The 14,025-nt window shown below is 27.2% G+C and overlaps 1 protein-coding gene across 1 annotated transcript in view; it reads left to right on the top strand.

Moving 5' to 3' along the window:
• LOC101240608 (cilia- and flagella-associated protein 100) overlaps positions 1-14,025 on the top strand; it is a 97,282-nt gene that overhangs the window by 24,813 nt on the left and 58,444 nt on the right. Inside the window, exons 4-6 of the mRNA XM_065800879.1 lie at positions 2,687-2,754; positions 3,641-3,694; positions 10,055-10,164. Coding sequence (XP_065656951.1) covers positions 2,687-2,754; positions 3,641-3,694; positions 10,055-10,164 — 232 coding nt within the window. The remainder of the gene's footprint in view (positions 1-2,686; positions 2,755-3,640; positions 3,695-10,054; positions 10,165-14,025) is intronic.

The raw sequence follows: 14,025 nt of genomic DNA, 5'->3' as shown, positions 1-14,025 counted from the left end.
AAATAAGTTTTTTTTTTAAAGATGACTATAAAATAGATGACTGAAGATGACTATAAAATAGTAAAAACATGTTTTGTTATTTTATTTGTTAAAAAAATGGTTTTTATTAGTAATTGGAAAAAGTTTGTCTTATTTCTTAATTGTTTAATATATTTATACATACATATATATATATATATATATATATATATATATATATATATATATATATATATATATATATATATATATATATATATATATATATATATATATATATATATATATATATGTATATATATATATATATATATATATATATATATATATATATATTTATATTTATATATTTATATATATATATATTATATATATATATATATATATATATATATAATAAATATATATATATATAATATATATATATATATATATATATATATATATAAATATATATATATATATATATATATACATACATAATAAATATATATATATATATAAATATAAACTTTAAACTGATATATTTACAATATTTAGAGGCCCCATTTAAATGATTTTTTTATAAGAGATGTTGTGAGAGCAGAGTTTTGCTAGCTCTTGGCTTAAATGCCAATAATATCTTGCCAACGTTTTCAAACATTCAGTCGGCAAATCAGGATAATCATATTATAAGAAGATTTTCTTTGAATGGTGCATCAATAACTATTCAACATGAGAACATGAAGATAGATGTTGGCTACAAGTCTATTGAGTTGTTGTATTTGTTACTGTTAAAGAGCAATTTGATCTTCATTGTATAGATTGCTTAGTCATCTAACATGCTCTGTGAAGGACACTAAGTTTTCAAAAAGATTGTTGAGCATTATTCAATCCAGTCTTAAATGTTGCGTGTTGAAGAAGTTCTTGATAATTATCTCGAGTATGGCCAAGTTAAAGTTGCTCAGCAATAAACTCTTTTAATTTGTCACATACTAAGATCAATAGTATCATTTGCTGATTAAGTTAATGGTGAACCAGGTTGGACCATTTCTCTTTAAATCTTTTAAATTTCAAAATCTCAGGTTCAGTGAATAGACCGCAACACACTTAGAATGCATCAGACAGCATCTCCGCAAACATGTGATTGCGACAGGCCATTTATAATAAATTACTGGTATTTTGTAGTATAAACGCTGTCCTCGATGAACAGTACTCTTCTTCATATCCTTTAACTTCAGGTTTCTCAAGGTTCTATCCTTGGCCCTATACTTATTTCAATATACATTAACGATCTCCCAGAAATTCTCACATCTAAAGTGGCATTGTTTGCTTATAATACTACCATTTATTCTTTTTTTGATAAGAACCGAACACACTCTGATTGCTTTGAGAAGGCATTTGAGTTTGCAAAGGATCTCACTTCAGCTACAGCATAGGGCTCACCGTGGCAGGTGAACTTTAATTCAGATAAAACCTTATTTTTTTCTACCAATCGTTATCACAATAATTTAAATCTTCCAATATTTATGAACAGTAATGTACTCGATGAGTCATCTGCCCTTCATCTTTTAGGGTTATTTCTTACTTTAGATCTTTCTTGGAAGCCATATATCAAATCTATTGCAAAATTAGCATCTGTTAAGTTGTATCTTTTTATCATACTTGACACTTTCTCACTCCAGATTCTATTCTTTATCTCTATAAATCTCAAATCCTTCCTTGCATGGAATACTGTTGCCATATCTGGGGCGAATCTTCTAATGATGCCCTTTCTCTTTCAGACAAGGTGCAAAAATACATCATAAACATAGTTGGACCTGCTCTTGCAGCCAACTTCCAATCATTATCACATCATTATAATGTTGCTTCTCTTTCTCTTTTTTTTGAGCACTATAATGGGCACTGCTCAAAAGAGCTTGCATCATTTGTGCCATCTACTACAGTTCATTCTCTTGTTACTCATCATTTAATTAAGTCTCATCTTTTTACCTGTTTTCTTTTCTCAATCCTTTTTGTCCTGTTCTTAAGTGCTCCTAAAATTCTCATTAGTCAAGTTTTTTTCCTCGAACATAAGTCCTTTGGAATTTGCCTCTCTGTACAAAACCCTTGATTATTATTTTTTTTATTTGCAGGTTGAGGTTGCATGTTGCCTTAACTTGAATGTTTGCAGTTGCATTTTTTCTGTGTATTTTAAATTCCTATTTATAATTTTTGTTGTTTATTATGCATATGTCTCAAAAATTTAGTGTTTTTTTTTATGATTTAAAAATTCGATAATATTGTTTGTTTTTTTAGATATTGTTGATTATGTATTGTTTTAAGCTGTTACAATTAAATTACATTTTACTGTTTTTAAATTGTTTATATCTATGTTTATACCAATGCTACTTTTTATGAAATAATGAAATAAGCACTTGAGAAATTCTGGCCTGATTGGTCTTTTATTTATGGTAATTTTAGTTGAATTTTCATCAACATCGTAACATCTTGTTGTATGAAAAACTGTACCGTATTGCAGCATAAAAAAAATTTTCTTGAGACTTAAGCTCTATGTCGAAAAACGCACCAAGGGACACTAAAAAAAAAACATTAAAAGAACTAACTGCGTATTATGATTTCAGATATATACATACACTTTTTTATAAAAAAAAGAAAAACAATAAAAAAAAAAATTTTTTTTTTTGGTGCGTGATATATATTATATAAATATTTCTTATTGGTTTAGATCGGCGTATTGAAAAAGATGACTTAAACAGTTTCATCGCTAAAAAACGAGAAATGTTTTTGGTTCAGGTTTGTTATTAATTTTTAAAAAAATGTTTTTCAACAGCTAAACAGTTATATTTTGCTTTATTTTTGATTACAGAAACTTTCCATAACTTTTCAGTGTTATACTCCCTATAATGAAACTTGAAGTTTATTTCTTGCTTCTTTTTTATTTCAAAAACAAATCATTTACTTTTTGTTAAAGATAAAAAAAAATTCCTTCAGACATTTTTTATAAAACTTTTGTGAACCGCTATTTGTTATGGTATCTGAACTATGTTTTTTATCATATGTTTTTGGATTTTTAAGATAAGTTTAGGATATGGATGTTGTTAATTTGGTTAGAATTTGATTGGTCAGCCTAATTCATATCTGGTATCTATGATACCAGATACCAAGCATCTATGATACCAGATACCAAGCATTTACTAATTATTATGGTTTGTTCGTGATTTTTATATTATTAGCCCGGTTAAGCATTCTAAATTTCAAATTTATTTTTTTCCACACAAAAAAAAGAAGTCTCTATAAAATAGATTTCCTCAAATAAAAGCTGGTATATTTTATTTCATGAGTTTTCTCCTAAAGTTAAAGTTTTTTTGTCATAAATCATAGTTTTAAAATCTGTCTCTTAAATAATTAAATGTTTTTTATGTAATATTATTTTCTTAAATGAACTTTTTCTTTCTTGACAACTAGTGTGGTTGAGATGTTTGATATCTAAGTTCGCATAATAAATGAATTTTTTTTGAAAAAAGTTCTTGGCTGAAAATGTTTTTTTCATCACGTTTAAATAAATGAAATAAGAAAGTTCATTAACTCTTTTGTTTTTAGTGAAACTCATTAATTCCCCTGCTCTTAAAAAAAATTATTTTTTCTTACTACGATTATTATTTAAAGTTAGTTTTTTTAGTATGCTCTCGGTGTAAAACGAGCAGAAATTCGAAAGCTTGAAGAAATGGCAAAGGTTTGAATTTTATTTTTAAATTTACAGTGTTTACATATAATTGTTTAATGTTAAGTAATGAATAAAAAAAAAATGTTGGCCCATTTTCTGACTGTGTTGCGTAGTCTTTTATGTTGTCTTTAATATCTAGTTTGGCAAAAGAATTTTAATGTTTGAAAACATTGATTTATAAAACGAATTTTTTTAACGAATTCAATAAGTTGTTAAAATTATCTGTAAAAGTTGTAGTTATAAATTGTTATTAAAATAATTGTTCAGATTTTTAATTGACAATAACAATGCAGTTTAAGGTTTCATTTTTAATTAGAAGTGATGTCAGTTCAATTAAAATTGTACACCCTCCCCTGTAACATTTTTAAGTTACATTATATATCAAATTGGTTCCAACAAGTAACAAATTTACATCTTTTTATTTTTAATTAAATAAACTTAAGTTAATGCAGTAAATCTTTGTTTATCATTGCTATTTAACATGTTTTATGTTATTTTTAATGTACAATAGTTATGTTCCAATTGGTTACTTTGTCACTAAAAAAATAAAGTTTTAATTCACAAATGTGACATATAACTTTACTATATAGCCTTTTTTTTAATGCTCTGTTATGTCTCAATAGTTACATTTTTAAAAGCTAAGATCTTCTACACATTTTTTTTTTACATTACACTAAGCCTCAATTAAGTCTAGGGATTTTTATCTTTAAGGCCAGCAAAGCCTAAGAGTTAAAAACTCTGCCAGAGTTGTTAAATAGGACAAATATAGCAAGTTTTTTTTATTGTATAGTAATTCAGCTTTTAAGGTGATTTATAAATTATTTGCTATTATAAAATAATAAGAAAGCAAAAATATATATATATATATATTAAAAAAAAAATTAGTAACTGATTGAGACAAAACTACTGTGCCACTCGCAATTGGTACAACGTTTAAAAAAGTTTAAATTGGTAGTTTGTTGTCAAAAAAATAAAACATAAGTTTTTACATAAATTTGTGAGTTTTTATATAAATTTGAGTTTTTTTATAAATTTTTGCCACAAGCAATAATGTATTATTACTATTTATTTATTTATAAAATACCACACGTTTTCACACTCTATTTCTTAACTATAATAATGAATTCTTTTTTTTCCAGTAAAAATTTTATTTTACCTCCTATAAACATTATATTATCTACAAATTTTCAAAGGAAATTTTTTGGTTTATGATTTTACATTATTATTCTGGTATAAGTGTAATGGTTCATTCTATGACAAATCAGCTGATAATCCAATTTTTCACCCCATTTTTGGATTTACTAAACTTAGAACTAATAAATTAATTAATTAAAGCTAATTATTTTGTATAGGACAAATATTACTTTTCTAAGTATAAAAAACTCATTACTATGTGTAGTTAAGGCGGTTTTAAAATATTATTGCATTTGTAAATTACTTTGCTGACCAAGGCATAGTTCTATCAAACAATCTGGTCTCTAAATTATGATAGAAATTAAAAGTTTTTGAAGGAGTTGATTTTTAATGAAAAACAATTATAAATACTTATTTTTTAAATTTTAAAGATAAAAACAAAATATCTCAACAAATTTGGTAATATTCTGCACATATTTGATGTTACATAATATAGATTTGTTTCTGACCTAAAAAACATAGACCAAAGATTAAATTTTTTTTTAAAATCTTTTAAAATCAAGATCACGTCTAAATTAGATTTAAGACTTTAAATAATTGAATTGATCATCATAGTTTAATGGTATGATTTGTTCTGCTGAATCAATGGCCGTTTTTCTTAATTATTTTTACTTCTTGATGATTACCCATAAGTTTTGTATGAATTTTGATGGAAATGTTGTATTTCGACAAATATATTTAGTTAATATGCAACAGAAAAGATCAGGACTAGGATCTAGAGTAAATTAGGTATTGCTAATGAAAAAAGTTACAGTGTAAAGCTTTTGTTTAGACATAACATGCTAATTAAATCATTTGAACTACAAATTCAGAATAATTTATGAATCACCTTAACTATATTGAGTAGACCTTAATCCAAATGCATTTATGATTTTTATCTTTATAAATTCTTTTTATTTTCTCACGATAATTTCATTGCTTCTATTTAGATTTTATAATGCTGTAAATATTAGTATCTTGTTACTTGTATATACTTACTCTATTAGTTAATTAATACTTACTAATTGATTACTAATTAATTACTATTGATTTGTAAATTAAGTTAAATTAACCTTCAATTATGTTTAAGAGGAAGTCATTTAATATGAAACATACATACAAATGAAGTGTGAAAATAATTTTTAATAAAAAGTGTGAATGTTTTTTTCTGAAAAACATAAATTTTATGTCTTTTAAAATAAATTTTTTTTTTAAAGTTTTAACAAAAAAGTTAAAAATATGGAAAAAATGGTTTTATTGGATTAAAATGTAATGTTGCCTACCGCAAGCAATGTTTAACAAGAAGACATGGTTCTTTTAAATATATTTTCAAGTTTTCAATTTTTTTAAAAACATGGGTTGTTATTGAGAGCTGGTTTATTTGATTATGGAGTTTTTTCTACAACGGTTTGCTTTTACCATAAAGAATATTTTAGTGTTACATTTTAAAGTAAATTTCAGAAAATGCTGTAATCTATTTAAAAAACATGAAAATTGAAAAAAAAGTGAAAGGCAATTATTTATCTTGCTTTACACTAGATCAGAAATGATTCAAGTTTTCCTCCTCTATTAAAATAAATTTACTTATGGTTTTTAATGAGAGGTCAGTAGTGAATGATAATCCAAGAAGACTTAAAGAAAAAGACTCAGTGAGATGATTACCATTCATTAATATAGGAATGTTGGCAGTATGTGAGTTGTTTGCAGAAAATAACTAAATTTTGTTAGAGTTAAAATTTACAAGCCACTACAAACCCCAATCTGTTATAAAAGTGAGATAAGATTCAAAATCGGCTGCCTATTCTAAGCAATCAAAAAGAGAAAACTTTTTGTCAAGACAGGAGTATAAAGTCGAGTCTTTAGCAAATAGAGCATTTTAGATGTAAGATTGTCAGGAAGTTTATTAATGTAAATAAGTAATAAAACAGGACCAAGGATAGAACTTTGAGGCACCACAGTAGTTACTGAAAATAAAAAAGGCTTTTTAGAATGACTTTATTAAAGGCTATTTTGGCTTTCTATGATGACTTTAATAAAGGCTATTTTGGCTTTCTAGGATGACTTTATTAAAGTCATCCTAGAAAGCCAAAATAGCCTTTATTAAAGTCATCATAGAAAGCCAAAATAGGATGACTTTATTAAAGTCATCCTAGAAAGCCTAGAGAGTATGCTGTTTAACTCATGACAGGATGTTAGAAATTTGCTGATCAAAGACTTAAAAACTTTACTAATATTAGAGAAAAGACTTATTTAGATAGTTAAAAGAGACAAAATGTTCTCTTAAGTTTTTAAAAATTGGAACCACAGATGCTATTTTCTAGCAGACAGGAAAACAAGATTGACTGAATCTTGTTTCCTGCACTTATTAAATAGTTTAGAGAGAATTCAAGTGAGTTCTGGAGAACACTTTTGCAAGACTAAGAAGAGTTTGATTAAAAAATGACTTGATCATCACTAGAGTGATATAAATGTGTAACAATAAGTTAACCTGTTTAACTGGAATGGCAGGAAGAGTATGGCCATAAGATTCAAGATTCAAATTAGAAAAAAAAATCTTTGTAAATAGCTCAGCCTTATCCTTAATAGAGATGGAATGTTTGACTTTACTTTGTTAATGACGCTGTTGAAGATTTTTCAAGTCTCTAGATTTTAACTTCTGAGATAAGAAATGAGATCCAGCGGATCTCATTTCTTATCGGAGCTTAGCATCAGACAGCAGATTTTTACATTACTCCCTTGCAGTAATAAAAAGACTTTTGTTCTCTAAAGAGTTGTTCTTTTGAAAAAGATGAAAATAATGATTACTAAATATAGTAGCTGCACAAAAAGGGCAAGATAGAATAAAAGCGTCCATACCTGCTTGGATCCAAGAAATTATGTAGGAGGTATTTTTATCAGCGGAGAGAGAAAAGACATCAGTCCAAGTACTGTCAGGAAAAAAATCACAAAAAGAATCAGTCGGTCAGAAAGAGTCAACTATAGGTTAGTAATAAGTAGTGCAATGATAGGGTGAGGTCAAAGAAGAAGAACAAGATAAAAGATTTATAAAGACCATTGCATCATCTGAACCACCTAAAGAAGAAAAAGTTGAGCACAAGCTAGGGTCAGAGACAAGACACAAACCAAGAAGTCAAGGTAAGTGATTAGGGTTGTTTGGAAAAAGTCACAAAATTAACTATTTGAGTAAGAGATTGAGAAATACAGAAGTTACAATGAGTTTTGGTGCCGGCAGGGTCAGTGGCGTCAGAACCATGCCATTCATTCATGTGTGATGAACATTAAAGTCACCAATAATAACAATATTGGCATAGGGGTAAAGAGAAAGGGCATGGTCAATTTGATCAGAGATTACGTCTATAAGAGTGTAGTCTTAAGAAGAAGGACAACAATAAAGTACAAAGAGAAAGTTGATTGAGTTAAGTGGTGCTAAGCAGAACCATATAAAAGAATGATTATATGGTCAATATGTTTGATGATTCAAAATTGCTTTGTTGACAAATAGGTGAATTAATGTGTTAGTATAAGCTAAAGCAAAGCATGTGACTATTAGAGTCTTTGTGAATCAAAGAGTAGTATCCATCAATGCTGAGATCTGAGGAAAGATCAGATGAATTTAAACTAGTTTCACAAAGAGCGAGAAAGTCTAATGAATTTTTGCAAGATTGTGTAGATTGAAAAAATTGGTAAGATTTAACTGATGGAATGTTACTTCAAAGACCTCAAATACTTGTAATGATAAGATATATTGAAACAGTCAGGTTTTGGTGATGGTGTTTTACGTTTAAGCATGGCATCCCAAGCAATGAGCTATAATAGATAAAAATAGTATTCTTTTAATGAAATAGTGATAGATTGCCTTCTTAAAAAAACAAAGTTTTTTAAGAAGGCAATATAAATTTTTTTATGAAATTAAAATGTAATTAATTTATAAAACAATAAATACACTCAGACATTCTTTGCAATGATACTAATTTGATTTTAGTTTTTTTTATTATATAAATATACTTATATTTATATATACATCAAGTAATATATTAATTTATAATAGTTTTTCTGCCTTTATTTAAAATTTATTGAAAAAAATAAGATTCTGTTCTTAATGTAGTTTCGCGATCAAATCTCCTTAAATATTAGGAAAATATCTCCTTAAATCTCCTTAAAATCCTTACTTTTAGCCTCAGTTTTAATAATGGAAACCCTGTTGAGTCCATAGGTGTTTCACAATATAAGCTAAACTCAGTGTCAAAAACACCTACGATTACCAAAAAGACTATATTATGACCTGGTGTTACTGTTTTAAAAGAATTTTTAACAGTTAAGTTTGACAATAGTGGTAACAAAATTTTGACCATCAAAGTACCCTAAAATATATGCCTTTTTTTTATTCAGTTTACATGTAGCTAAGGTGCTCTAAAAAAAAATAAATACATGAGTTCATGTAAAAAATTGTCTATGTACCAAATTTCAGTTCGATATCTCATTCTGTTCATTAAATATTGCTATTATATGAAAAAATAAGCATGTTGCAAAAATACTGAGTCAGCATAAATAATAAAATTGAAACCTGAATATCTCAAGAGCTGTAAGAAGTTGGAGGAGGAGTTGGTGGTTTCAACTTTCAGATTTTACTAGTTTTCATAAACCTTATAATCTATATAATAATTAGCAAAATCCAAAATATGGGATGACATAGTAAGCGACTGGAGATGATATTTGACTGGGGCCAGGGCTGGGTTTGATAAAATATAGCCGGGGCCAGGGCCAGATTTGTGACCAGGGCTGCATAAACATTTATGCATCCTAAAGTACAATTTTGTTTTACAATGCTCAAATAAGCTATCATCTCTATCACAATAAACCAAAACTCATTCTTGCTTGGCTTCGTATTCAACAAGTTGCATCTTTTTACTGTATCTATCCCTATTTATTAAATACTGGCATAAATGTATGCCAGAATTTAATAAATAGTAAATATAAGTATAAAGTTATAATATACAAAGAATTATAAATTTTTTTTTAAACCTGGGTATCAACCCCTGCTAAATCTTATAAAATTTCCGGATTTGCAAAAAGTCTCATTTTTAGCCTGGGCCGGAGCCCTGCTCACTTACTAGTACATATGTCTGCTGATTTGACATGGAATGACCCTAATGATTATAAAAATATCAAATGATTTCTCAAGCTTTTTTTATTTAGACTGAAGAAAAGAAGTTAGAGTTAGCAGAGCGCCATCTTGAAGAAGACGCAATGATGTTTGATGAGTTTTTAAAATCCAACGATAAAAATGCAGTAGAGGCTGTAAAAATGTAATTTAAAAAAATTATTATTTTAAAATAAATTTTAAACAGTTTTACAAATTTATAATTATTTATAAACTGATTTTTTTTTTAAAGTATTAAATTACAAACAAAAAAAGAACAAAACAAACTAAGGACAGAAAGTACAAAACAAACTATGAGCAGAAAGTACAAAACAAACTACGAACAGAAAGTACAAAACAAACTAAGAACAGAAAGTACAAAACAAACTATGAGCAGAAAGTACAAAACAAACTACGAACAGAAAGTACAAAACAAACTAAGAACAGAAAGTACAAAACAAACTACGAGCAGAAAGTACAAAACAAACTACGAGCAGAAAGTACAAAACAAACTACGAGCAGAAAGTACAAAACAAACTACGAGCAGAAAGTACAAAACAAACTATGAACAGAAGGTACAAAACAAACTAAGAACAGAAAGTACAAAACAAACTATGAGCAGAAAGTACAAAACAAACTATGAGCAGAAAGTACAAAACAAACTACGAGCAGAAAGTACAAAACAAACTACGAGCAGAAAGTACAAAACAAACGACGAGCAGAGAGTACAAAACAAACTACGAACAGAAAGTACAAAACAAACTAAGAACAGAAAGTACAAAACAAACTACGAGCAGAAAGTACAAAACAAACTACGAGCAGAAAGTACAAAACAAACTACGAACAGAAATTACAAAACAAACTAAGAACAGAAAGTACAAAACAAACTATGAGCAGAAAGTACAAAATAAACTACAAACAGAAAGTACAAAACAAACTAAGAACAGAAAGTACAAAACAAACTATGAACAGAAAGTACAAAACAAACTATGAACAGAAAGTATAACATAAACTACAAATAAAAAGTAAAAAACAAACTACAAACAGAAAGTGCAAAACTAACTATGAATAGAAAGTACAAAACTACAAACAAAAATTACAAAACAAACTACGAACTAAAGCTTTGTTACTTTGTTCTTTACTGTAGTTATAATCATTATCATCAATTGTGATTCACACTATTGTTATGTACCCACATTTATAAATTAATTTAAAAAAATTAATTAAATCTAAAAACTTGCAAATTGATATTAAAAAAACTATGCATACATATTAAAAGAAATTATCGATAAAATTACTGACACCAAAGATAAAAGTTAAATACATTTGCTGAAAAGCATTGAAAGATAGAAATCAAAATGCCAACATTTGCTGAACCAGAAAGATAAAAGAAAATATGCTAACTATGAGTGCTACACACAGAAAGATATATGCTAACTGTGGGTGACACAGATGGAAATGTAAAAAAAGTTTGCTAACTGTGGGTGACACATATTCTCAAGATTTTTTCATCCATTTAAAAAAGTCACGCACAAAATGAATTATAGTTCATAAGATTGCAAGTAAAAGTGACATTGGGTTTATTGGGCATTTGTTCTACTTAGTATAAATTTTAAACTTATATTTATGTTGATTAATGTGGCTGTAATAACTTTGACTGTAAGTGTTTTCAAAAAACATTGACTGTTTTATATATCTAATCAAATAATAAATTGTATACACTGCAAGTTTAGTTAGTACACAACATTTAAAATGATTCAAAAATTTTTTTTACTGCCACCAAAAAAACAAGAGATGCTTGGAAAAAAATTCAATTCACTTTGAGAAAAGTAAAAGATTACTTAAAAATGAATCTCAAGAATCATTAGCAAAAATATGTAAAATGATAACAAATTGGAAAATAATAAACAAATACACCAGCTTGGCATCAGACTTTAAAAATGTGAAAGGATCAATACAGAATTTCAGTTGGGTGTATAGAATTACAGGCTAATTTAAGTTTTTCAACAGTAAACATTAAACAAAAAATTAAAACAAGTATAATAGAAAAATTGATTAAAAAGAAACAAATACAATAATAGAAATCAAAAAACCAGGTATTTCTAGTTTTAATGGTTTATTAGATGTAAAGAAAGAGTATTGACTTTGGTTGCATTAAAAGATAAATTTATATAACACAATTAGTGACATCTGGTAAAGTGAGGTATACTACAATAAAGCCTGGTGATCCTTAAAAAATGCATCCTTCAAAGAAAATTAAAATTAGAAATGTTTCATCAATGCCATAAACTTCAATTTTGAATGAATTCAGAGAGGAACACAAAAGTAGCAATGATGAAGTGACAGTGGTAGTGATTATAAACCTTTTCAAGAAAATTTGAGTACACGAAAAGCTACCACAGTGTGACAGCAACTTCAGATGACTGGGGTTGATTTTCCTGCACCAACTCAACCATCACTCCATACGGCAATCATCCAAGAGAGTATAAAGTTACAAGATAAATTGAGAAATGAATTAAAGATGAAAATTGGAGATTTTCATCTTTGAGATTTGTATTTTGATTGAAAAAAATAGCTAGGGTGGAGCATTATGTAGTTGTGATAAGGAATGATAAAAGAGAGGTTAAAGCCAATGTTATTGAAGAAGGAAAAGTCAGAGCCAATTATTGAAAAACTTTTGTATGAATGTGATTTATGGAGATCTATAAAAATGATTGTTACAAAGACTTTTCCCAGCGTTAAGATTTGCATCTTAACGCTGGGAAAACAAGTGACGTGATAAAGAGATTAATGACACATTTTGATAGAGTTGGCTTTGAGAAACCTCCTATGTTGGTTTTCAGCACTGTATATGAGATTGCATATTAAAGTTATGCCTGAATTGCTTTTTTGGAGGTAATACAGGTTCACCTGATTTGTCATAATATTTTGTTAAAGCAATAGGTAGTAATTATGATTATTTAGCATCAAACTTTAGCAATAGCGATATACAACTGAACTGAAATGGAAAGATGACATGCAGTTTTTGAGGCATCTCATTAATGTAGTGAAATATTTTTGGAATGAAAATAAATTATCCGAGGTTAATTTTAAAAGTTTACCAAATATTAACCAAGCTAGATGGAACTTCCAGTCAATTGATTTATTACTAGCTTGATTCTAAATCCTTCAGACAGACAATGGCTTGAGATAGCAGTTAAGCTTGTTACTGGAAACTAATCAGATATCTGATTTTCTAACTAAGTGTTTATAAGCCTTTAAAAAAATCCAAATGCTCTGAGTTCATTCACAAAATTTTGGTGTGATTCCTTAGCCTATAAATACACAAAGATCCAACATTTGTGCTGAACAAGCAGTAAAAGTTTAAGAGGATTTCATAAGTCTTTGCAAATCTGGAGAAACTTTGTATATGAAATATTTATTAACAAATCATTATAACAGCAAGTGCAAACCTATTTAGTTTAATTTTTTTTTTAGTAATGTAGTTTTATCAATATAGTTTTTTAAACATTTTAATATTTCATTTATGTGGTATATATCTTTATTAATTATTTGAATATAACTTATTTTTTTAAAACAAAGCAGAAAACGTTTTACTTTAAATTGTCAGTAAAGAATCTCTAAGCTTATTTGTTATGTAAATAACAGCTTTTAGCTCGACTTTCTAGTGGGTCAGAGGATGAGTTTTTTTCTAGAAATATAATAATGAAACTGAGTTCTGATAATTATATACAAAAACTCATCAGAATATGACATGCTTATCAAGTTTGTAAAAATATTATACCTCTATTATACATGCTAATAATGACTTCGGTAAAATTTTTATATATTGTATTTTGGATAGTTGCTATGAAAATAAATGGATTTTTTTTTAAATTCTAGTTTCTTCTGGAAAGTTTATTAATGAACTTTATTCACATTTTATTATTATTGTTTTGTAATTTATAATTACGTTTATATTTATAATAGACTTAAAAGTAATAACAAATAAATAATATTAATAAATAAATATATATATATATACTAC

Source organism: Hydra vulgaris, chromosome 07, assembly GCF_038396675.1.
Source record: "Hydra vulgaris chromosome 07, alternate assembly HydraT2T_AEP".
NCBI classification, from domain to species: Eukaryota; Metazoa; Cnidaria; class Hydrozoa; order Anthoathecata; family Hydridae; genus Hydra; species Hydra vulgaris.
Note: the sequence above shows the minus strand (reverse complement) of the source record. Positions and strands in the feature narration are given on the sequence as shown.